This window comes from Melanostigma gelatinosum (genome assembly GCF_949748355.1).
Source record: "Melanostigma gelatinosum genome assembly, chromosome: 13".
NCBI classification, from domain to species: domain Eukaryota; kingdom Metazoa; phylum Chordata; class Actinopteri; order Perciformes; family Zoarcidae; genus Melanostigma; species Melanostigma gelatinosum.
Window position 1 is genome coordinate 13,496,470 of NC_136646.1, and position 26,173 is coordinate 13,522,642.

Below are 26,173 nucleotides of genomic sequence, written 5' to 3' on the forward strand. Positions count from 1 at the left end.
CTGACTTTTCCTGTCGGATCATCATGACGTTGACATTTTTCCTGTTTGAGTGTCCTTCTGGAGAATCCATACAGTATAATAACTTTGTTAATCATTTGACTTTTTATCGAGCACCTTCATGAGGTTTTAGTTCGACAAAATACTAGCAAAATTAATTTAATTCACCTGTATTTGAGTTTAGTGTGAATTAGAAAATATTGCCATGCCTTGCTCAGCCTTGTCACAACATGACGCCATCACTGCAAAACAACTTTTTAATTGAATTGTTTCACATTAAAAACACACACTGTATGCTGCATCACAAAATGAGAAAGCGCTGTCCTGCGATAACAATTGAAGCCAAAGTAGAGCCAAGAATCAGCCAGTGTCGTCACCATGAAGAGACGAGAGACACGTTAAGTCTCGCACCCCTGCAGGTCGGCTGGAGATTGTGTCCGTCTGAAGCCACAACATAAAATAGTACATACAGACAGCAGGTTGAGCCACAGATGGGAAATCATAATTCAAATCGTCTCACAAAGCACTTGAATTCATTCCTACCTGTAATGTACATTACCATGATGACAGAGACCAAGCTAGGATGACCATGGACTCATATATGCACTAAATCTGTCACTTGATCTCACACAAGGTTTTTTGTGTGAAGCCGTATTATGTAACTTTCCGAGGACACTGCAGGTTCAGAGAGTCCTGTATTGGAAAGGAAGCCTGGTGCTCAGACACAAATGTGTCCTTCGTGGTAAGCATGACATTCAACTTCCCTCTAAATGCTACTGCCCGTTACATAACATTCTCACCGAAAGAGTAACATTGTGAAAAAGAAAGGGACAAATATGAAGTCACTTCTGCACCTGGAGTGAATGTTCTACTGGATTTATTTTTTGATTAAATACGATTCAGGTCTGTGTGGTACCCGAAACAAAAACACATTTACATCACCCTGTTTCCCAAAAACACATCCCAGCTAAACCCTCCTCATGGTGCTTTGTCATCATTTGTAAGATCTTTTTTTTTTTTTTTTGGTGAAACAAAAAAGAATGCCACCTTTGATAAAGTGGTACCAGCCGTCTGAAATGACATTCTCTTCATGAAATAATGGTTTGACAACAGTCTGGGCGTATTCATTTGTAGCGGTGTTTTTGTACATGGCTGTCTGGCAAGCAAATAAATGACATCCCTTTAAAGATGTCTGTAGGGAACGGCTTAACACCCCTGGAGTCACATAGCAAACATGCCTTTTAGTAAACTGACTAAACTGAATCTGACGGGTGAAACGAATATGCAAAATGCAGTCTGCAAAATATTCAGATTTCACTATTTTCAGTGATCAAATTTGTTTTGTTTTCGTCCCTCAATAATGGTCTGACATCGCCAACCACCTTCCCCTTCAAGACAGTTAAATAAATAATAAATTGCTGTTAAGAATAGATTTTCGAGGGTATGGTCTCATCTGAACTGTGATTTTAAACAACCACAGGTTCAATCTGTACATTCGAAGTTTGATATCTCACCTGGGCCTTCGTCACAGGCCTTTCCTGCAGATAGAGAGAGAGACAAACGGCACACATGTACAGTAAAGCAACACTGCATTCCAGCATTATGCATCAGCAAAGAGAGCAAGATAGATTGACGCATGCATGTTCAAAACCAAGTTTGTACAGTTCATTTGGCAGTGAGCGACATATTAATGTGTTTGTTACATATCCCCTTCATGGGTAGCTGTCCCACCTAGTCTCTGATTTTCTGTGTGCGTGTATGTGGAGACACGGATCCCACTGCACTGGTCTGGCACAATGGAGGCCACCCTCCCACCACAGTACAGTGCAGGCTGACAGCGAGGGCCGATAAGTCCGGCTGACAGCTCCTTAATCCCCATTTGTGCCTCAGACAGGGCGGTTTGACAGAGTGCAACACTGTCCTTTAGGCCAGTCCCTGTTTTTGTCCTCCCCTCCCCTGTTAGGGACCTGCAGGATGCCCTAACAGAGGATGTGGCGCCACCAAGTGGAGGCAGCCTCTGGGTGTGTGTGGCTCTGAGGGACAAGGGAGGAGGGCCTCAGCAGGCAATCTCCTCCAAGGTGCCCAGCGTCGTCTGCAGGGGGACTGTCACAGTGTGGCTGATGGACCCCGAGTGGTTTGCCACCGCGTCACAAGAACTCTGGGGGAAAAAAAGATTGAAAGAGTCTTAGTGCTCGTTCAGACTAGAGAGTGGCAAAGCAATATTCATTTGGGCATCCTTGTGAAATAGGTGTTTCTGGTGAGCAGGTGACTACTTGTTGAGCTACTACTTTGGCTGGAGAGCTAGCCACTAACATGCTAACTAGCCGGCATCATGCCAGCACAACCCAGTCACAATAGATTGGTTGTGAACAGGACAATAAATGAACCCGATGTATTCAAAAGATGTGACTTTTACCATCGAGTTCTGTACTGCAGCACTTTAAACCAATGTGCTTCAATACTTCCTGCATGTTAGACTCTCTGCCTCTCTACGGTTTGTAGTCAACAAATTAACCAATTAAGGCACAGCAGGTTTATTTATTTATTCATGCTTATTCAAGAAGTTGCAGGGTGCTGCCACTGGCACCTTTTATTGACACGCAGCAGATACACCCCCCCCCCCCCAACAACCTTCTCCCTATACAGCAGCCTTTGGTATTCTTGATTTAACTAAGATTAGATGCTCCCAAAAGAGTCCTCGTCGCTGTTTGGATTCTTTGAGAACTCCTTCAAAGAGCAGAGCTTTTTTTTTGGGGGGGGGGGGGGGGGGGGGGCATTGAATTGGCATGCTACTGTCGGTCTGAACACAGTTTTAGATTTTCTAGGGCGCTCTTTCTCCGTGCTTGTGTGGAGGGGTAACGACAGGGCAAGGTTTGATATGCATGGTCAGAGTGCATGAAATTGCATGAAAGTGCAAGGAAATTTGACAAGTGAGGGGCAAAAGGCCACTCTTACCACATCCTCTCCATGACTCTCCTCCTCCTCCTCTCTGCTCAGTAAATCCAGTAGTCTGTCTTTCACCACCTGCAGATTGGGAAATATGAGTCAGAAGAGCATCACTTAATAATTACAAGAAGAGAGCTTCTATAACAGTTAACATTTGACTTCAAAGCAGAAAAAAGCAGAAAAAGTAATTTGGTGACATAAGGCAACACACTACACTATTACAATCAGTTGAGCATGCAAACTGTTAAAAGTAGCTTTAGAGGTGCTTATGTCAGCGGCATGAGGGTTTCTTATCCCCATTACTCTATTATGGCCATTCAAATAAAAATAACTCTCCCTCTGTATTTCCACACCCCTCGGGGAGACGAAGACTATTATTTCTTGCCAGAACCCTGCGCAGCTGAAAGCAGCAAAAGAAGCTCTAAAGAGAGCTTCACACAGTAGAGCGAAGGGAATGGGAAGAGCACCAGCACACATTCCTTCATCTCACGCCGCTTCTGCAGTAAATCTCGCTCTTTGTATTGAATCTGCTTCTTGTATCAGTGACATTGCTTTTGTTGTCAGCTTTCATGGTCAACGGACGCTCCAGCTCTTCACAGAAAAACCCCAAACGAGAGCCATCAATGTTTATCGCTCCGAGTGGGACCCTTTAGAGGAGTGATGTGTTGGCGTAACTAGATGTTTCAACATTCCATGTGAGGACAAAAGTGGGAAAACGGCATCTTTAGACCGACCTCGTAAGCATAGTCAAACAGCTCCAGGATGGTCAGGATGCTGGCTCCAATGAACAGACCCATCTGGCCTCCAATATCACCTGTAGACCACAGCCACAGTTACACAAAGAGAAATGGAATCGGTTACAGGTATACAGCGTGAAACCTGAAGAAACAGCTGCGAAATGTGATCGTTTATGTCCTGTCAAGTTTTAGTCAATCTGGGTTTGCTTCACTCCCAGAAGGGATCCAGGTTTGGAAAATGAAGTTAACATTGAGTAAAACTTACCCAGCAAGCCTGCCACCTCGTAAGCTTTCTTTTGCTCGATGGTCTCGTAGTTTAAAGCCTCAAAGAACACATCCAACACCAAGATATTGTCTCTGCAAAAAGGCACAATTGGGCATTAGTCCAGAATAATCCACCACCAGACGATCACTTGGCAAATAGCAGTCCATCTATTTCCTGCGAGGCGGAGCAAACAGGCAAACACGACCACTGTGTGCGAGGAGAACATGTGTATTGCAGAACAGATATTCCAGTTCTTTAAATGCGTCATTAAAAGTGCTACTGTGGAGACAACATGGGCAGCAAAGACGCTCAGATCCTCTTTGTGGTGAGTTTGCATCTTTCTCCCATTTAAAGTGTGTTATCTCTGGATGCTAAGCTTGCTACTTACGTGATGTACTTCTCCGACTTGTTGAACTTCTTCTGCAGGTAGCGGGCGGAGGTCTTGCTGGGGATTTTGACCATGGACAGCTCTTTGTTGTAGCGGGTCATGTTGCACGGCGTCCTGCACATGCAGTTACTGCTCTCCACAGCCGACAGTTTAGCTTCACGCAGGAGGGGGCGATGGAAAGGGGAGAGGCGTAATAACGGGCGGATGGGGGTTAAATGGAACGAGATGTGGGAGGATGGGTTGAGGATGATGAGCACAAGGAAAAATGCTCTTTTAGACACAAATTGAGACTTTTCCTAATACATTCCTAGATATACTGAGACTTCCACTTTAAAAGGCAGAACATATCCAGTCAGCAGTGTGACTGCTACATATTTTACCAGTTTACCTAAGACCTCCACCCCGATGTTATATCCAACTGGCAGACCACAGTCTTGCCGTGTACTCTGGCCAGACTGAGCTAGTCACTAGTATATTGATAAAATGCAATAAAATGAATAAGAGGAGAGTCATCTGCACAAATCAAGCAATCTCTATATTATTGTAATACTTCAGGAGAAAATCAGCTTACTGACCAAAAACTACATATGTTATTAAAACTATAAGATAAACAGAATATGCTAAATACTAAAACACTAAATGGACAAACATCAGAAATTGCGATATCTAATAAAACATTCTACATTATTTTACTTAACACATTAAGGTCACTGTAAATACACGATAAGCTTCTAAATACATTTACGTCTATTTTAACCATTGATCGATAGAAAAATGCCAAATGTTCGCTGGTTCCAACTCCTCATAATGTGAGGATTTGTGAGTTTTCTATAATGGAAATTGAATATATCAGGCAAACAATCAACTTGAAGAAATCGAACTGGGTATTTTCTGACATTTTACAGACAAAATGATGCTTCATTTTCGGGGAACATAAATTGATAAAAGTAATCATGACTTGCAGCGGACATCGAAATATTTATCAAGGCTTAAAATGATTGAGTAATGTAGTTCAATCATTTGTTTTTCCTTTTATCCATCTTTTTTTGGCATCTCAACAAGACTGTGGTGAACTTCAAACCTTACTAATCAGAAATAACATTATGTTAAATTGTGCTAATGGTACACCTACCACAGCCAGATACTTATAAGCCACATCTCTGTCGTGTGTTCGTGCCAGCTGTACGTCAATGCTTTGTCAGAGCAAATAAACATTCAACTAAACAGACCTGGAGCGTCTGCAGCTTTGTACTTAAAGCATCAACGCCACAGGAAAATGTGTCTTGCACTCTTTTCTTGATCTGAAATCTGACCCCTGTTGTCCGGAAACTGAAGACGGGGGTCAGATTTCAGATGATGAAAACACATACTGTACCTATAAACACTGGCATTCAAATACCACACAGGATTGCACACATGGCCCCATTCATACTGCGCCTTAAGTCTCGCGGCTGTTTACTCCATAAAAGCCTGAACGCCAGTATAAGTCACTGTCACTGTCAAAGTCACAACATATAAAGCGGCAAACACAAACACGCCCTCAAGCAGCAGCCGTGAAAACAGCCTTCGCCCTGACAGAGACAAAGTCCTGATGCAGAAATGCCAGGCTCTGTTCACGGCTCTGCTTTGGCATGTTTGACTCAGAGAGAGAGAGAGAGAGAGAAAGAGAGAGAGAGAGAGAGAGAGAGACTCAACTAAAATGCATTGGATGATTTCGTGTTAAGCCCACAGCCAACACCAAACTCTCTCACAGTGACTGTAATGTTAAGCGACACAGGCTTTTCAAATATAGCTCCATCAAAAGCTTATAAGGCACGGAGGCTGCTCACACTCCCCATGAATCACCTTCCTGAGCTGAATTCATGAAGTTGCAAAATGAGTCGTTTCTCTCTACAAAAAACGTCTCTCTGGATTTAAAAATCCCAAAACTCCTAATTCTCTGAATCGAAAGGAGAAGTTCGTATCATCAGGATTATTTCTCACTGCGGCAGCTGTGTGGCAGACCAGCAGATCACAGAGAACCAGGTGGCTTTCCACGGCGCACTAATAGCCGGTGGGACCACACAGTCACGTAGTTGCAAGAGGAAATTCAATATGGCTTCTCTGTGGTCTCTTATTTTCTATTCAAATGAGACATTATTGGATACAGCAAGGCCTTGTGCATTCAAATCATTGATTTATTGCTCTAAGCCCTTCACCTTTGTCCACTCCCCCTTTTTCGTTTTCTCCCTCACGTACACATTTAAATCTAAAAGATCAAATTACCAGAATACATTTTTTTCAGTTATAGTATAGTATTATAGTATTTTTCAATGTTAAAACAACACATATTTAAGACAGTTTTGGCATCTGCTGTTTGGAAGCTATAACAACAGTTGGAAATAATTGTGTTTTCTGTCCGTATAGACTCAGATAAACTCCAAAGCAAGTTGTCTCCAATCACAAAGTGCTTTCAGAGCCATCTCCAAATCTTAAGTGACACAGTTATAGAGTGAGAGAAACCCAATCAAACTTCGATGCGTGAAATGTTCTTTGACGGGTAGAGCAAATTGCCACTGCCTTTAAAACAATAATTAATTTGCATTGTGTGTGTGTGTGTTGGGATTGTGTTTCTAGTTTTAAAGAAATAATTTTCCCTCGCGGTGGGAGAGAGCAGAGAGACTGGCGTGGGAGGAGAGAGAGTTTTTTTGATGTTGCTGTAACTCCCACTGGCCAACAGCTGAGGATGATTTTACTGAGTATGTTTTGTTTTATTAACTTAGCACAGTTGTGTATTATTTATGTTTTCACAAAAATGTAAATTAGAGCTAATATGACTAACAGTGGTATTACTTGAGAATGTGTGAAAGCATCTCTTAAGGACTATATGCAAGAAAATGAATTCATCTTGAGAGGGGCTCTTTCATCATCAAGCCTTGCCACTGCAACCACTTAAGTTGCCGAGCGAGTCTACAGTATATAATGGTCAGTGCGGCCAAATTACAAAAACATTTCTTTATTATGTATCATACTTTCTCACTTGGAATCTAATCATTCATCAATTTCAGACCTCATTTCTGCCTCCACAACAATAAACAATAGAGGTTAATGAAACTCTTTGAAATGAACAAAACGTAAAAAATAAGTTTTTATTAATAGTTGAGCGTCAGATATTATTTATTGATATCATCGCGGCAACACGAGAAGAATGTATCGTAGATGATGAGGCCATATCATGCTTTAATTGTGTTCCACCACTGTGTCTGTGTTTACAGCCTTTTTATTTATTTCCTGATACAGAGCGACTGTGAGCTGCACATATACTTTCAGATCTGGAGTCACATCCTTAACTTAATTTATAACGTTCGCCTTGTATCTGAATTACTGAATTAGAGACGACCGCTGTGCAATCACTGTGTTTACGTGCAATGAGTCAAACAGAGTGGAGATCCCGCTGAACAGAAGGTCTGCAGTGTTATGGCTCTGATAGTGTTACAGAGTCTTAACTGAAGGGAAAATCCACACCTTTTATGTGGATGTCCAATCAGTTTTAAAAGGTAAATGTATGGAATTCCTCAACGCTTGCTATATTGACCGAGAAAGCTGAGTTTGCAGCTGCAAAATCTGTTCTTCCTGCATCCAGCGAAGTCATTTGACGTGACAGTAGTGATGCCAAGTTGGTGGAAAAGAAGGTCTACAGGCTAATTTAGCTTCTAGTCTCCGTCTCTGGGTAGCCAGGTGGCGTTAAAGTCACAGAACCGAACTGCCTTCACGAAAACATATTATGTTCAAATGTCGGTGCCCCAACCCTTTACATGTGACTGTAAAGTGTATACGTGCTTTCATTAATTCCTTTAATAAGCTGGCAACATGGCCGGAATGCACCCCAACGCATGCCGGGACAGGCTCTAGCCTTCCTTGTGACCTTTAACACGATAATCAAATAAGAAACAGATGAGAAACCATTTTCCCTTCACTAAGCTAAACCCTTGACTCTTAAACACTTTTCAAGGACTCTAATTTGGAAAGAAATGACAAAGAAAGCTTCTCATTTCATGACTCTCTCTTTCTCTCTCTCTCTCTCTCTCTCTCGTACTGCTTTTGCAAACAGACATTTGGGAATTTTCCTGTAAACAGAAAGAATCTGTTCAATATCTGAAAACAGCTGGACGAGTCAACATTAAATAAAACTGACAAATTAATATAAATGTGAAAAGGATGGCGCAAAGGCTGCCAAAAACCTCTTACAGGCTGTTTAATTTACCTCAACGCATGAAATATGTCACCATTATCTATCCGACCACCCATCCATTAAATTGTCTGCTCTGATGTTGGTTACAGACTTGATGAGCTCTTCACACACAAGGGGACATATTGAGATGAATCCTATTCTCCTGATAAATCAGAAAGTTAAGTAGTGAACACAGACACTTCCCTCTATTTATAGGATATACGGGAAGTGCTTTGGCCAGTTGTGTTACAGTTATTCTTTGACAGTGAAATTTATTTTTCAAACGATGGCGGACAGAGAGGACGGACAGTACGACGGTGGCTATCACCCGTTCCCAATGCAGACTTGTTACCTACTACAGTGCTTTGGCATTCATGATGATATACTTTAGTTGCTCTTAAGTTGAGCCGACCCCAGCTTAAAATTCTCTGCGGTGTTGCTCGTCTTTAAAGCAGGTTTAGCATTTAGGCTCTGTATCAACAGGGAAAAAAGATAATCCTAATCCTTTGCCGAGGCAAATAACGATACGTAAACCAGAAAATACAAACCAGAAAATACAGCATGTGTGTGTGTGCGTGTGTCGTCTTAACTCATGTTCATGAGGTTGTGTGTAATGCGGACTTACCAAGGGCAGGCTCGGCGCACTCTTTGTACTGCTCAGGCGTGCAGTAAGAAGCATCGCCTAAGAACAGTTCAAATGAGGAGGAATTAGTCAATGGTAGTGTTTACATTTAGTTCTTAAAATACAGTTGGATGAACATAGAAACAATATCCCAGGTTTTAATGCCAACAACTAATCCTGTATTGACTTGTGATGTCCATATGAGGTCTCCCAATGCAATCGAAAACTCTGTGCATGGGCAATAGACCCCCAGAAGTGTCTTTTTTTGCTTGCTGAACTCGGACCAGCAGTGGCGCTTACCAGGCATGTGCACCATCCTGCAGTTGCAATTCTCTACGATGTAGCGTGTTTCACAGTCAATCCTGCAGGCAGTTACACTGTAGACCTGGAAAAAGCCAGACTCGAGAGCCTTCGATTCGCACTCTCCCCACGGGGGAGGCAGGTAGGTCAGCTGCAGGTGAGACAACATGGGGTGGGGGAGAGTTAGGAGCTTCTTTCAAACACACACACGTTTCTGCAGAGTTTCTAAGACTTTTTTATTAAAATACCATGTAGAATGCAATTGAATGCCTTTTTCCAGTGTCCCCCTCTCCACTCAATGCTAGTACTCTTCTGTTCGTTTGTGTGTGTGTGTGTGTGCTGCCGTGGGCGTGGCTTCTCCACTTACTCTCCCGGCTCCGGGCTCCCTGATTGCTCCAAGCAACACACCTGGAATACATCAACTCATCAGCCCAGCAGTATTTCAACACTGGCGTTCCTCCCAGGCCTTGTCAGATCGTTCTGTCGGCCACAGTGGTGGTCTTATGTTAATGGCTTTTGACTTTAGGTATTAGGCATATAAAATTGTATGATAACGTTTATTGGTTGCAATATTAATTGATTTGATCATTTACTATTTTGATTTAATAAACTCTGTTATACTTTAAGGAGCAGTCTGTGATTACTTGTGCATATGTATGTAATGAAATTGTATGTAGTAGCCTTGTGTACGGACTTAAACCTTCACTGTCACTGAATGTGTAGTCGCAACAGACTATTGACATTATGAGTGACCACTAATTATGAGACTTAGTTTTATCGTTTGGTTATTGGTCCCTGTTCGCAGGGTGGTGCCCCGTTATTAATAATTGTTACAGACATTAATAATTCTATTGATGTCAAGAATTCAGTTTCTTAAATGCTGATAACCCAAACACGCTCCATTAGTTCCCAGCAGTGCTGACTGAAACTCTCCCCAACAAAGGATTGAACAGCCTGCTGAATGCACAAGATGTGCAATGGCTCCCAACAGCCCACAACCACAAATGAATAAAAGATAGAAGTGTATACACCAAGCAAGAAAAACTGACTTCTATCATGAGCTAAAAACAGAAATATATTTATACATATACTTTTGAAGTATTTTTTTTACAATTTAAATTTTCACATTGAAAATCCATGTGTGCCAAATCCATACAGCAGCCCTCCAAATGTATTCCTCAGTCCTTGAAAACCAGCCAATAAAGAGCAGCAGAAGAGCCTCGCAACAAACCAGGCGGTGCGGAAAACAATTCAACAGATAGCCAGACTCTGTCAGACAAATCCCATGCCGCCTGGCAATGGGAGCACAACAACTCCAAATGCTCTCCTCCTGCTCCTGTGGCTCTAAGGACTGGGACAGCAGATGAAGAAGGAGGGACACCGGGCCGAGCAGTGTGGAGGCCCATCTGCTCCAAAACACGGGCAGCGTGCTCTCGCCCGCACTCGGCATCCATCACCCATCACCCTCTGTTCCCCAGTTCCCTTCATTGTCATCACAATGCGTCCCCACTGAGGCTTCTCAGCCAAACGAGCAATTGTTTTGGGATGAGGCAAAACACAACATCCTGCCAGGTGAAATTTGGCCACAGTTTGCTTGTTAGTACCGACAGGATTTGAAACCCTGCCTCCCCTTTCAGGCCTTGTATCTGTGCTTCTAGGGAGGTTGATGCTTTAGGTCTTCAGATGACTTCACCAACAGGACAATACATGAAAACACAATCCAAACAGCAATCTAGCATGCTGAATATTTCAGAGTCCAAAAGCCTCCCGTCATTTCTGGACACGGCTACTATGTCTCCTGTGATAATTAAACATGCCCTCCCTGAAGCCAGCAGCAAGCACAAGAAATGAATACCGACATCCAGATGCTATTAATTATATTAGGGACTAAAGAAAGGTGCTTCGCAGCAATCCTTAACCTTTAAAATCACCTTCACACCCCAGCCAATCTTCACTGCTTGGCTAATTAGAGTCAGATGTGGCTGATCGGAGATCTGATTATTTCTCTGTAATCAGATAATCCAAGGTGTTTTTTTTCCTTTTTTTTAAACTAAGTTGGGACCCGTTGACCTGATTATTATCTATCTCATAAGATACGAGGCCTGAGCCCCACTCGGGGTGTTATTAATCAGTGTTCCCTTCACCAGAGCAATGCTTTAATTTGGCTTTACAAGTTGGTCAGCAGGGACATTGCTGAAAAAGTTGGATTTGCGAACAAAGTGGGTTTTAATAAGGTCAGACACTGTTAGTGCTGGTTGCATGAGCTGAAATGGAAACTGTAGAGCGCTGGTTTAAGCTGGACATCAACACCAAAACAGTGTACAGGGCCTCCCCACAACAGTCAAACTGTATTTTAAATACACGTCTGTCCAAATGTAATATCTTCATGATGTTATCCTATTCGACATTTGTGTGAAATTATCATAATTAGCTAATTAATTCCTTTTGTGACCTTTGACCACCTCATTCTAATCAATTTAACCCCGAGTGCATGTTGTATAATGGACAGTTTTTTTAAATCCTTAGCTTCAGTCAAAAGACCACAGAAGTTTCTATGTCTGGAGAGCTTTAACTTAAAAGTGCCTGTGTGTGAAAACACATTGAAACCCATATAGGCTTTGCACTTTGTGCCTTTAGCTCACTTGATTGAGCTGCTTTGATCTTGGCCCAAAATTATTAGCCAAAAATAAGCTCATTTAAAGTCTTTGTCATTTTCACAGGCAGACTGATTGGCATCCATTACAAAGATCCGTTAATCACCAGGGCTTTTTAAAATGTGTTCCACAAGGCCCCATCCCAAGTCTGTGAACCAGATACCCAATCTTCATTGTCAGGATTATTTTTGAACATATTTAACAGTGCCCTCCGGGTTTCGATAGAAGAAGAAGCTTAAAAAGATCGCAGCAGGAGGTATTTTCCTTCTGATACAAAGTGCAATTGTGCATTAATTAGCTGGCGCTAAATGTGCTGCGTTCCCCACTCTGCAGGCTTGTGCATAGGGACAGTGTTTTTTCAGCAGATAGGCAGAGGAGGGACTGCCTTCACCCCTGCAAGTTATGGGGTTGTGCTGAAAGATGAAACCCTGGATGTTCATTACCCAGGAGGCCTAATCATCACTGCATAGATCTCTTCCGCTTCCTTCCTGCCTACCGCTGAGGTATCGCAGCACCACACTGAGCTGTGATGCACAGCAGTGAGACGATGCTTCAACTCAATTTTGCTGAAGAAAAAGTTTTTGAAATCCAAACTGAACTCCTTTTTAAGCAGCTGTTTTCAGTGAAAACACTTCAAAACCCCGCTGTTTTACAACCCAGCACAAAACAGCTGCAGCTTGCTGGTAAAGTGTAACATAGCAGAGAATTCAGTGGCTAATATTTAACTGAATATTACACTCACAATCGCCAGGTGGTCAGACTCCAAATTAATGCAAATGTTGCCGTGTATCTGGATGAGTAAATAGACAACTGTTCGCTTTTGACTCCCCCATATCAATTTAAAAGGTGTCGATATTTCATAATTGTGTTCACAGTTTTGTTTCTGCTGGACAAAAGAGTTACTGTGGTTGCCAAAGTAACAAAAAATGAATTAATGCGCCAGAGAAAAGAAGAAAATGAGAAGGAAATGAATTATTGACACAAATCTAAAAGAGAAGGGCAAGCTGCTCCCCCCTGTTGAGTCAGACAATTCATTTTCAAACTCACAGAATTCCTCCTCAGAAAAAGAGAAAGAAATGGAGAGAAACAAAACTAATGAGGATAATAAGACTTCCTGACTGACATGGCTGCGAGGAGTCACACTATGGAGTTATTCAGCTGGGCAGTGTAGAAACACCTTCACTGAAACATGTTCAACTCTGGCAAGTGGGATGTGAAAGAGAAAGAGGGAAAAACTACCCTGTGAAGTATGAGCTTTTGTTACCAGAGAAAAGTCGATTTGCATTCACTACATTTGGCTTTTTGTATCTGTGAGACCTGCAGGCTTTAATTTCGGCCTTGTGATGGAACAAAGCTTCAGTATGATTGAGTGGGGCTGAGTTTGAGTGAAGCCAGTTCAGGGTTTAGAGGGTATTGTGACACATGTTCAGCTACTCACACACACACACACACACATCATGCCTGGCTCTGGCAAGCAATAAATCAAAGATTTTTTATTTAATTTTAATTTATTTATTTATCTCTGAGCGAAAAGATGAGCACGTGGAGTAGAAGTGAAACGCAACACAAGGAGGAGAAAAGCTATTAACTGTGTAGAAGTGGAAGAGAGGGACACCTACCCTCTGCTCCTGTGTGGCTACAAACGTCTGGAAGCCAGGGGCCACGCCGAAGCCCAGCTCGTGAACGAACGGGGGCTCCGCCTGGCTGTGGATCTGCACACGCACACCTGCCTCGAAGGCTGTATCCTCTGGAAAGGAAGACAGATGGGAGGACTGGGTTAGATGATTTATTCAGGCAATAAACAAACCGATATGTGCAGAAAAAAACAACTGAAATGTCTTTTTGGCTGGTTCAGATAAATTGCTCAGGGAATAAAGGAGCGAAAGAGGCTGTTCACACTCAACAGATGCTGCTGCAGAGAGTCAAAAACTGAATTTCCTGTATGAGACATTTCGCAAATTTCGCTCTTTCGACTCGAAGCCACGAACCTTTAAGATCCTTTATTATAACACAAACTCTCGACGACCTGCTGTCTCATTTGTCTTAAAACACCAGTGAGAAGAAGGAGGATCGGTGCTGACTCCATAGAGGAAAGAACCTTTATTCTGCAATTCACAGCACTTCTCTGCACACAAATCGATAATGTTCTCTCCATGTCCTCACTTTCGGTGGTGAGCTGCCGGATTTTCAATCAAGGCCCTGCCAGACAATCAGCCAGACACCTCGCGTTGCTTTGCAACCAACAGACAACGGAGCCTGTCAGCACTGCCAGCCTCACGAAACCACAGACAACACACACACTCACACACACACATACAGACACACGTGCATATCGCATTATCACCCTATGATACACTCATCAGTCAAACATCTGCAGCGACTGATGTGGTGACTGACAGCTTGGATGCGTTCATATTAAAGAATAGATGAAGGGATCAAACAAGCCTTTTTTTCGGGCTGTGTGTGTTTGAAAACAACATTTCCCAAAGAGTACAGCACGTGTGTGTGTGTGTTTCTGTGATTATGTCTGAAAAAGAGTGTGAAAGAAACATTGGCTGTTTGAGAGAGATAATCAGAGTCTCTCTCTGTGTGTGTGTGTGTGTGTGTGTGTGTGTGTGTGTGTCTGTCAAAAATAGAGAACAAACCCATAAATGTGCAGGCTGATGACAGGCTGGGACAGATTGCTGACTCTGTGTTGATGTGTGTGTGTGGGGAGTTAAATCGTTGTTGTGTCCTTTCCGGTGCAGTCTCCGCTCTGTCCTATAAAATATAGTATCATGTCCTGCGTAATAAAAGTCTAGTACTTGTATGTGGCTGACAAGTTTGATGTCCTTTATGTCTCTTCCTACTCTGTCCAGCTCTGTGACTTGTTCTTTATGATGTGTGCGCTGTATCATTAAGAAGCTGTTAGCTCTCTGCGTATTTAGCACAAACATATAATTGCATCGGCTGCATTTTCTGTACTCACTGGGAAAGGATTACTGCAGCACAACATGTTCCAAGTGAGATCCAACACTGATGACGGGGCGATGAGGCCTGGTTTACAGTTGGTGTTCCAGCTCACCCCACCAGTGTCCACATACTTTTGGACGAATATAATTATTTGGTCCTCTTGGGGAAAATCAGGCTGAATCTCATTGGATGATTTTAGGCTTAATCCAGGTCTTAAACCAGCCATTTTGGTTCTATAAAAAGACAAAGTTATGTTTACCTAAAAGTATGTGGATTGGAATGCCCCCATTTTTCATTTGATGACTCAAACCCTTAACTTCATCATACATTGTCATATATTTTAGTTAGTGGCATGTACAAGGAAAACCACCTGATATTAAGCTATAAATCTTATAATTGTTGGAGTAATGCTCCATTAGCAGCCATACCATTTTACATCATTACCCACTGTTGACCAGAAACAATCAAAAACACATAAAAGAGCCACAATGTTGTACTGGGTGACATATGCCTTCATTATAGCACTTAACAGTGTGAATAAGCTATGGTGTCTGCACAACACAAAAATACAGGCACTAACTGCACTAGCTGTTTGTTGTGATAAAGGAATACGACGCCCATTTCTGCCCTTTAGTGTGTTCCTAATGGTATCAATGCATTTCTATAAGACGCATAATCTAACAGGCTGTGACTGCATAATGCAATAGCTTAGTCGCAAACATTGTTGGTTCTGGTCTTTGGTCAAGGAATGCGTTCATGATAATAAAAGAGATAAAACAATATCGGCAGATGTTCAATAAGATGCCATTTTCTGCTGTTACATTGTTGTAAACATCGCTCTTGGTAAACAATTAGCTGCACTAATATAATATGGTGACTGTTTCAACTGACACTTCCCTGTTGCAAATGTATTGGATTGATATATATTAGACTTGATGTCGGATCTTTGCAGTGAATGCTGGGTAAAAGTAGAAATACTGAGAACAGACTGAACAGATGTTCTCAGTAAATGTGAATTTGAAAAGCTTTTTGAACAGTAATACACAATGATATGAAAATGTTGTTTGAAAAAAGGGATTTTGAAAATGCCGTGGACATGTTATTCATACCCAGAACACCGTGACATAACACAAGAAAAAGAAAAGACATCAAAAGAATAAACACAACCGAGCACCACTAAGGTTTTTGTTTTGTCTGACGATGTAAGAAAAAACACAGAGATTTTCTGAAAAGCAGCAGATCTTCTCAACCGAGGAGCTTGAAATATGACTCCATCGTCCAATCTATTCATCAACTATTTCCATCGACTCGTTTCAGCTCTAATACACGTCCAATGGTATTGCATTACATTGGCCGGTTATACTCAAACCAGATGACCGGATAGATAAATGTGGGCAGTGTGCAGAGAAAAGATACAAACAAACACGATCCGAGAGGGAAACTTACATATTTATATTTGCACACTGTATTTGTCTCTTTGAAGAAAAAATGAGAGAGAGTGTGTGTGTGTGTGTGTGTGTGTGTGTGTGTGTGTGTGTGTGTGTGTGTGTGTGTGTGTGAGAGAGAGTTAGAGATCAGAGCAAACAGGGCTCGCTGTGCTTGTTTGTGCTTCGGTTCTGCTCTCCATATCAAAAGATGATCAAGATTAATGGATAACAAAGTTTGTTATTTCTGAACTCGAGCTTTATCTGAATCCAGCATGCAAAATAGTACGTTTGTGTAAGACTTAAGCATAACACTGGAGCACTCAGTAGGCGGGACCCTTTACCCAAATATGTAATGTAATAACATATGTATCTATTGCAACCATAACTAATTCAGATTCTTTGCGGTGGTTGTGACACTCAAAACTATTTATCCACAGTTTTACAGCTGCAACAAAAGCGAGGGATTAGGCGATGACGTAAGTTGAACGAACTTGGTTTTGATTGGCCGGTGAGCCCAGTCCTGGACACACATGCAGCATGGCCCACCAATGCGGCAGCCCCACGGGATTTGTCCCAGTGTGCCAGCTGCTGCGACAATCATAACTTAGATCTTGCTGCTTTGTACGACACTGAGTGAATTCAGGTGGTACAAGTGTTTGAATGTCAGAGAACATAAGAGGTAAAGGAGAGGATCCACCGGGGTGAATGAGGAACTTGGTCATACTTAAGTGTTTATGTTTATGTTGTTGGATGTATGTTTGAAATAAACTGCCACATCTTATCTGGGAGTTCATGCTGGTTGTTGCATGGTGTGAGTTAATGTACTGGCTACTTTTGTGTTGTTTTTCTCCTTGTAGAATCTCACCACAAGGTCCGTTTAGAAGCTTGTTTTTGAGATTTTAATCATATCACATGATCTCCATCAGCTCATGGGTTTCCCAGTTGTCATGGAAATGTTTAAAATTTCCATTCATGAGAGGATTTCACATCAGGATGCTCTCCCGTTTAATCATTTCCACAACACTTAGCTTCTCTACTTTTAGCTCATACATTGTCGTCTTTAAACCTAGTAGTTCAGGCATTTGTGATCAAACTACATTTGGCACATTTCTACGTAAAATATAAACCAATCTCAGTTCACACACCAGAGCTGCAACAGAGAAACGGTCACATTAAGATAACATGTTGAATTTGTTGAATAAAATGTATTGTTCTAATTTTGCTGTTGGGTGAAAATGTATACTTTGCACAGCCACAGAGACAACGCACAATGTACAAGAAGACTGAACATCAAAGACACATCCTCTAAATAGAAGCTAATGAGCACTACAGAGGCAGCTTGTCCCATTCATGATATAGCAGTTGAAGTTCACCAACACCAGCATTAATTAAAGACTTCAGGATACTGCTTTACATTATATATACAGTATATATATATATATATATAAAAGTATAAATGAAACAGAAACCTCTCTCTGGCATGTGTCCTCACCAATATAGCAAACTGTCTGGTGCACTTAAAGAAGAATATGTTTCCAACAAGCAAAAGTAATAGTTTGACACACACACGATTGCACAGACAGGAACATCCCACTGACCAAACACCTGAAAGGGAACAGACGCACGTGGTAAAGATAAGAGGATCACGGTGCTTCAACTTCAGCTTTGCACTTGGTTTAACCTGTTGTTGAACAAACATTCTTCAGCTCCTTCAGAGTGCTTTTTCAACATCACTTTGATTTACTAACAGCAGACACAAAGAGTGCAGAGGCAAGGCAAGCTCTCAGCACTCAAATGGGCTTTACTCGCCTGCTTTCCACACAGAATAGGACCCGAGATCTGAGACGATGGATGACACAAAGACAGAAACAGAAGGAGACTTAAAGCTCCGACTGGTGATGTGATACATGAGCAAAAAGGGAGAGGTTATAGAACTTGATGTAACATGCCTCTTTATAATTCCTCCTCTATGAGAGGAGATAAAACAGTGTTCAAAAAACTCTTTGCATATCACTCACATTCAACATCCCCCCCCATCAATGATGCTGTTACAAATAGACATAGTGGATGCGGTCAATGTCCCCGGGTGCTTGGGAACTCTGAAATGTTTAGCTTTAGCTGTCAAGTTTAGCGTCCTGACATGTTAGTCTCTGAATTGAGAAGAAATTGAAGATGAATCTCATCAGAGTTTCACAGGCTGTGATGCTTTTGAAGGTCTTTTCTCCGCACTGCAAACATTTTGTAGTTGTGCAGCTGAAGGCAGGCGTGTGGTGGGTGCTGCCGAGTGTGTAAACAGACTACTTTGATCAAGACTGCTTGACAAATCTAACATCCAAGAGGCCTGCCTGACGCTGCAACCGCAAATTACTTTTTCAAAAAAAGGTCAATGTGTAGCAGGAGTTGAAAGAAATGTGAGATTTCTTTCTCTTCTCCACCTCAGATGACATCCACACAATAACAACTGACGGAAACAACAAAGTCAGATTTACGGTCCTAATTATTTAAATTGAATTCCTGGTGCCCTTCATGTGATTATTTGAGGTCCATGTAAGAACAGAGTTCCCAGACAGCCACGGTGCGGATGGTAATAACAGACGGACACATTTCTACCACCTGAGCAGTTCGGTCAGCAACTCAATGAGGAGAAAGCTGGGTATCCAGGCAACAGGCTGTCCGTATTCTCCCGCAACTCAAACTTAAATCAGTCTTGTTCATTTTTCACACCATGAAACACTTTTTTTTCAATGTTTGTCCATCATGATGAAATGAGGAGGAGTATCATGGCCGCCCTGGAGAGAGCCGTGTGCTAATAGAACCCCAGAGACCGACTGTGCTGGCTTCTGGATGATGGACAACAATGAGAGAATCCACGGGAGGGTAGAGGGTTTGGGTATTGGATGGAAAAAAAGAGGTAATTCGTGGGAGGAGATGGGGGGGGGGGGGGGGGTCCATCACGTCTGCACAGCAATGGGATCTGGCTCAGTTGAGGAAACACTCCCTGCTGAGGCTGACTCAGCTCATCTGGGTTAATGAAACCACACAGGGATAAACAAGGGCACTGAAAACGTCTCCATCACGTCTCCCAGCAGCCTGCTGGGAGACGAAGCTCCACATGCGGTCAGGGTGGTGCCTGGAGTTGTCTGTTTGAACAGAAACACAACCTAGAGGAGTTCAGGACAGGGGGCTGAGAGACCTGCTGTCCACAGAAGAACATGAGGAGGATTGATATAGGTTGTGACTTTTTGATGATGGATCTTCCTTAAGTTGAGCCTAAAGTAAATAATGCCCATCTGCCGGGCTGCTCGTAGCTTGGCTAGCTGCTCTGGGAACTCCCCCCGTCTGGCCTTCCACGTGAGCCGCTCATTCAATGAGCTTCACTGTGGAGACATTCAGGGAGCAAGCCTCAAGAAACTCTCAATCCGAGCCACGAACAAGATCTCCAGTATGCACATCAGTGTGGTGAATAATCTTTGCAACAAAGATGATCACAGAGGCTTCAGACATGAAAGGGTTTTGAATATGTACGATATGACACGAAGGACAAATATTATCACAGCCATTCAGAAGAGGAGGCGCAGTAATTGACAATGCACTTTGTTTTGAGTCAGAGTGAATACAGCAGCAGAATAAATAATAGGTCATCAGTGTAACAAAAAGTGCTACAAAAAAAGGTGCTAGCGCTCTACAAATCAGCTTCTAGTGATTGTGGGAGCAAATCTTTTGAGTATTTGGCTCAGTACAATGCCAAACTTCAAAAAAGCCAAGCCAGTGGGAACAGCAGCAAACATGTTTTAACATTAACAACAGCAGCAACAATAATATCACCTGATGTACTTGTATAAAATTCAAGAAAATCATTCTGGCTGTTTTAGGGCCATGACATGAAAAAGCTTAAATAAAGATCGTATCACACAACATTTCTGGAATTTGACTTGAGTTTCTGGGTCTCAAGGTGTCCCTGAAGTGATTTCATCAGGAGGAACCTGAATCAATCCTGTGTTAATTATGTCTAAATTAAATCATCGAAATGAAAAACGACTTGTGGCCCAAAGGCTCAGTGTGGGACACAATTGGGAGATTTTGAAATACTTAATTTACTTGATTGTTTATATTTTTTATTTTCTTCAGTTTCCATCGGATGACAAATGACTAAATATAGGAAAATACATTTTCGTTAGACTTCCTCCTTCTTGGGTTAAGGCAGGTTTGAGAGGGTGGTGTTTATAACTCTAATCGGTTTGATTGAAGCAGGACAGTTGATCACGGGGGGGGTCGTGCTTACCTGTGTCTCCCCACACCGGCAGGTACTCGTCCTGCTGGATGTCCAGCATGATCTCCAGGCCGTTTCCTGTCCCTCCCTTCATGGTGGTGCGGAGCGTCTTCCCTTCCTCGACAGCGTTGAACATGTAGCACTTCCCGTACCTGGTGAACACCTGAGAGGAGACGCAGAGAAAGAGAGGACTGATAAGTGATGACTCATCAACCCTCATACACAGAACACACTGCAGAGACAGTGTTACAGCAGATGTTGCAGCAGGTGCTAATTGTACATTGATGGAGCCAATTTATCACCATGAAGGAGGTATCTTTTTGGCCACGCCCATCAATTTAGAATCAAAATAACTTACACGATGATGAACTACAATATGTTTTCTCACAATATCAGGTTTTAAGAGGGTTTTACTGTGTTCCCTTCTTTTGTATTTGTCCCTTTTTGACTTTTGACAGTTTTTACAAACCATTTTAACTCATTCATATACAAGCTTTGCCACTACTGAGCTGTTATTTTTAGACATGCTACTGAAAAATGCCTGCATGTTCTAAAAACATTACGAGGTCTTAGTGTCCAAAAACATATTTAAAAAGCACATTTCCATGGATTTATTGATCGATATGATTTGAGTTTTTGCTACAATAGCTCCCATCATCATGCTTTGGGTGATGTTGCACTGTAACCATGGTATCAGTCAGATGGATTGCCTTTGATACTGGAGAAAATGTCTTCATTTCATGATTGAGAGGCAAGAGCTACGGTAACAACAAGCCCATCTTTTTACACAATTTCGAAGCAGATTTATTCACTCACAGTGGACACTGATATCACTGGAAAGAGTAACTTACTCTGGTTGCTGTATAATGTCTGTCGACCCTTTGTTTTGGTGCAGTCATTTTTATTTTTTTTAGATAAGCGAGTGAAGCCATTTTGTTTGTGTTTTGTTTTCAGAGGTAGGAGTCAGCCGGGCCTAGTTTTGTTGCAAAGATTTCTATTCGTTTGGCACGACCACGCTCTGCCATCTTCTCCCACGTTTGAAATAAATCATCTTAATTGTTACTTCTACTCCCGACTTTTATATTTAGTCGTCATGCTATCGTCAACTTTTTCCCAAGACTCAAAAGCGGACGTAACAGATCATATAACAGTAGCATGATTGTGTAATATCCCAAAGTTCTCCAGTTAAGAATATTGGTGTTACGTTTGGTTCGATCCTTTCTCTTTATCAGCACATTAAAGATATCTCTGTCTTTCAACAACGTAACATAAAGCTAAAATCAGGTCTTCTTTATCTATGGCTGATGGCGAGATCCTAATTCACGCCTTTGTATCATCCAAACGGGGTTATTCAAACGTCATGTTGTCAGGCCTGCCACGCTCTAGTACTTGAATTCTTCAACTGGTTGTGAAAAAGCTGCAGCAAGAATCTTAACTAAAACTAGAACATTTGACACCAGTTTCATCAGTTGTAGCGTCCAGAATTATAAATGTACCCCTTCCCGCCTGCATGAACTTCCTCTACCATATACTCCAATCAGGACTTGGGCCTTCTCCAATCGTGCCCCCTTCCTCTGGAATAACCTCCAAGTGTGATTCTGTTGAGGCCTTTAAATACTAACTCCAAAATGAATTAAATATCGATTAAATTAGTTATTTGTTACTTTAATTATCTGGCTAGTGAGTCGGTTCGTGGGTGTCTGTTTGGGCTTCAAGATATGCCTTGAATCCTTTGAGTATTTTTGATTTTGAGAGTTTATTACAGTCTTAGAAATCTGAAATTACAGAGTTGAACTTGTTAAAGTATAAGTGCCTTACTGAATTGAATGTTTTACATTGTCGGAGGAAGTGCATTTCTCTCTCAGGCTCTCCTGTTGAACAGTGAAACATCATTAGTTTTCTTTTTCTTGCCGTCATTCTTTGTGTTTCCTATTTCAATTGCCAATGTGTGGTCCCTGTCTGCTTTCTATGACAGGAAGAGAGATATCCAATTCATAATCTCTTTTTAGGGCCAGAAAAAAGTCTCTACTTTGGCTTTTAGTTTCTTCCATGCAATGTTTGAAATAGGTTTCGTTACATTGTTATAGTTTGGTTTACTCTGGTGGTTGTTTGGAGAGCAGTGTTGTTGTGAGAGTTGGTGTGTCTGAGGGAGGGCAGTTAGCCTCAGAGGGAACCCTTTTCTGGACCCGGGAATGGGGGACGTCTAGGGGGCTGTATTTAAGGAGATATAAAAATCGGAGGGCTATGTTTTGAATGTCAACTATCAGCGGGTATCTTGTTTATTCCGCTCTACATTCTAGCTATCCGTTTGTTTTCTTCTCCCTTCTGTGAGGCTGACGTTTGTGTAGCCTCTTCTCTTTCCAGGTCACGTGGTGGAGAGGAGGTCACGTGGTGGAGAGGAGGTCTCGTGGCGCATGCTCTAGCTGTTTGGCAACACCCAGAAGGTGCTTGACTTCTTCCTGCAGCTATCTCTTTCACACATTCTGCGTGTCATTTTGTAATTTTATTATGTTGGTCTTTTCTGGAAACACATCTATTGCATGTCTGTCCATCCTGGGAGAGAGATCATTCCTCTGGTACTACGAACCAAGGGTAAAAAAGGATGGAGGATGCTGTGCTGAGGATGCTGGGCAAATTTGGGATTCGGACTTGGGGCTATAAAAATTGACTCAGATAAGAAGGGATGTGACGCTGACCTGCATCAATTGAGTTCAAAGGGTTAAAGTCATTAAAGCCATTTTATTTCTCTTTTATTTCAGAAATAATGGTCTGTCAATGGTTTCACACTGCACACACAGCCCTGCCGGCTACAAGTGTTATTATAAAGCGTATCTCTGTGAAGGACAAGTCTGCCAATAAATGTTGGCTGGCAGAGAGGCACTCTCTTTCTCATATTATCTACCTTTCCTTCTGCAGGAGCTTTCAACTTTTGAATGGTGCACAGTCTGCGGTAAAGCGAAACAACTGTAGAGCCCACAGAAACAACTCAAAAAAACAGATCAAATTTAACATGTAATTGCTTAAAAGCAGAAAGCACCCTGCCATCACTGGCCCCTACTTCAACAAGGCTTCAGAACATATTACAGAACCGCTCCATTCCCTCTCTGCTGTGTGCTACATATTTTTGTGATTGCTTACACACTTAGAGTAAATGCTGAAACAAAAACGTCAAATCCTTCAGTGTGTTGTTGCTTTGAAAGAGTAATTCAAAAGGGTGCGTGTGTGTGTTATTTCGTGGAAAAAATTCTACTTTTGAAAAAGGATTGTCAGGTTTTGATTGCAGAGTTTAATTTTGGCACAAAAGTGAAATGTTTATCTCCAAGTGTTCTCCTATTGTGTGTGTGTGTGTGTAAATTCAGCAACAATTGTGGAGGCAAAAGCAAACAACTTCCTTCACTATTGACTCTCTGTACCACCACCACCTCAACAAGAGCCACCAAATGGCTTCAAATCACTTATCAATTAGAGTTAAACGAGTCCTTCTCCTGCAATGGAGTCCATGCAGCAGCATTTCAAGCTTCTCACAGTACGGAATAAACAGCAGCATTGGCCTTTTGGCAATCTCTCTCTCTACCATGTGCCCTTTGCCTTGCACGTCACAGCAACCCCCAACAGTATCCCACATTGCTTCAGTGTTTGTTGAAAAAAGTCAGCCAGCTAGACATCCCCAATTTGCATAAAAATGATCAGATCACAATTCGGGCAGAATTGAATTGTCAGCTGTAATGCAAAGGCATGTCACATTTTACCACATTTCAAAAACGAATGTCAGCTGTGACTCTACAATCATCACCGTCTTGATGACGAATGATGAGAACGCTGACCGGTTGTAAACATGAGAATATGTCACTACCTTCCATGCCGCGTGATTTAAACGAACCAGCTGTTTGTCTTCTATGTGGACGGAGAAAGAGAAAATATTGATTTTGATCATTATAAACGTGTTAATAAAGATCAAGAGTCATGTGACTGCACTGCATTGTGGTCCATCAAGGCTGATGTTGGTGGGGATTATTGTTAATATCTGATTCTCCTGTACCACAGATGTTTAAAATTGCTGAATGAGACAACAGAATGGAAGGCAAAGTACATCGGCAATAGTTGTTTTTTTCAGTGTGGAAGTGTTTTTAGATGGATTTTTCATTTCATGCTCCTCCTCCTTCATTGACACTGGCCCTCTCATGGATGGTTTACTGACATGATTGATCGACTACTTAATGCCATACTGCCACAGAGGTGGTGCAGATCGGAGGAATATGAAGTACGACATTACAGGTTCATTCACCTCTGCAAAGCCGAGACGCTCCCGACAGATATGCACCTGCACAAACTGAATGACGCACTGGGAGCTGCTGGAGCAGAGTGAAGAAGACAGCGGATAAATATTCATGATACCATCACTCCACGTTTGCAGGAACAAGATGAGGCTGTTTTTTTTTCCTTTTGTTTTTTTTATTCACATACTTCTTCGTGCAGAGCAGAGAGAAACCACAGAGGTCCCACACGGTGGTGGTCCGATATCCAACACTACTTTCTCAGAATCCCATGTCTGCTGAGGATTGGCAATGTAACCGCGACTTAACTGCAGTTTCATAAGAAACGGTGTGTCGACATGGACAGCTTTACCTTGACTTCTCCTGAATGAAAACATTTTCTGATCAGATCAGATCCGATGAAGCGTGCACCTCGGGGGAAATTTGTCTCTGGCTTTTCCCAAGTACAGCAAATGTAAATACGATACACATAGCACAACACAACATTAAAAACACAAAATACAATCAACAAGTGTGCATAGTTGGCAGGTAGCAAAACAGTTTTATGAATAATAAAAATATACATATATATTGTTTTGTTGCTATTTTCACTCAAGTTGCTGTACCATGTTATGCTAAGTGATAACATGCTTCTAACCAGGCTGTTGTATGCTATTGCAAGTATTCTTTGTCTCTGATGAACTTCAGTTATGCAGCTGCCCAAACGCTCCAGAAATTATAGCACAAGTGTTATATTTAACCCTCACTGGCCATTCAGTCGAAGATGCAATTACCCAACAGTCATTTGCCATTCCGTTACATCTATATGTGTGTGGATTTCTTTCACAATTTATTTATTTCTTTTTCTAAGCCATTGGCTCCCAAGTGTCTACTGTCAGCATCGCTCTCACCCTGCCTTTGTTATATCGGGATGAATTGCTTTCAGGGGGACACTGCTCGACCCTCTTTCACTCTTTTTGTCAAGACTGATGATGTTTGACGGACAGGACCAGGGCCGGGTCAACATCCCATTAGAGCCAGACACAAAGGCTCCTCCTCAGCCACTAGATGACAAAGACACTAACACAACGTTGACAGTGGGGATCTGTTACTTTGCATATCCTTGCCACTGACCCTGTGTCTGCCCCTCTT

The 26,173-nt window shown here is 42.0% G+C and overlaps 1 protein-coding gene across 2 annotated transcripts in view; it reads right to left on the reverse strand.

The window, feature by feature from the left end:
* Nucleotides 1-546: 546 nt before the first annotated feature.
* Nucleotides 547-26,173, reverse strand: part of asic2 (acid-sensing (proton-gated) ion channel 2) — a gene marked incomplete at its 5' end in the record, with an annotated part of 298,692 nt that continues 273,065 nt past the window's right edge. For both annotated transcript variants that reach the window (XM_079281065.1, XM_079281064.1), the window contains 9 exons: nucleotides 547-2,155; nucleotides 2,953-3,021; nucleotides 3,678-3,757; nucleotides 3,946-4,037; nucleotides 4,334-4,487; nucleotides 9,169-9,225; nucleotides 9,466-9,616; nucleotides 13,739-13,866; nucleotides 20,781-20,931. In XM_079281065.1, coding sequence (XP_079137191.1) covers nucleotides 2,054-2,155; nucleotides 2,953-3,021; nucleotides 3,678-3,757; nucleotides 3,946-4,037; nucleotides 4,334-4,487; nucleotides 9,169-9,225; nucleotides 9,466-9,616; nucleotides 13,739-13,866; nucleotides 20,781-20,931 — 984 coding nt within the window. In that variant the 3' untranslated portion in view covers nucleotides 547-2,053. The remainder of the gene's footprint in view (nucleotides 2,156-2,952; nucleotides 3,022-3,677; nucleotides 3,758-3,945; nucleotides 4,038-4,333; nucleotides 4,488-9,168; nucleotides 9,226-9,465; nucleotides 9,617-13,738; nucleotides 13,867-20,780; nucleotides 20,932-26,173) is intronic.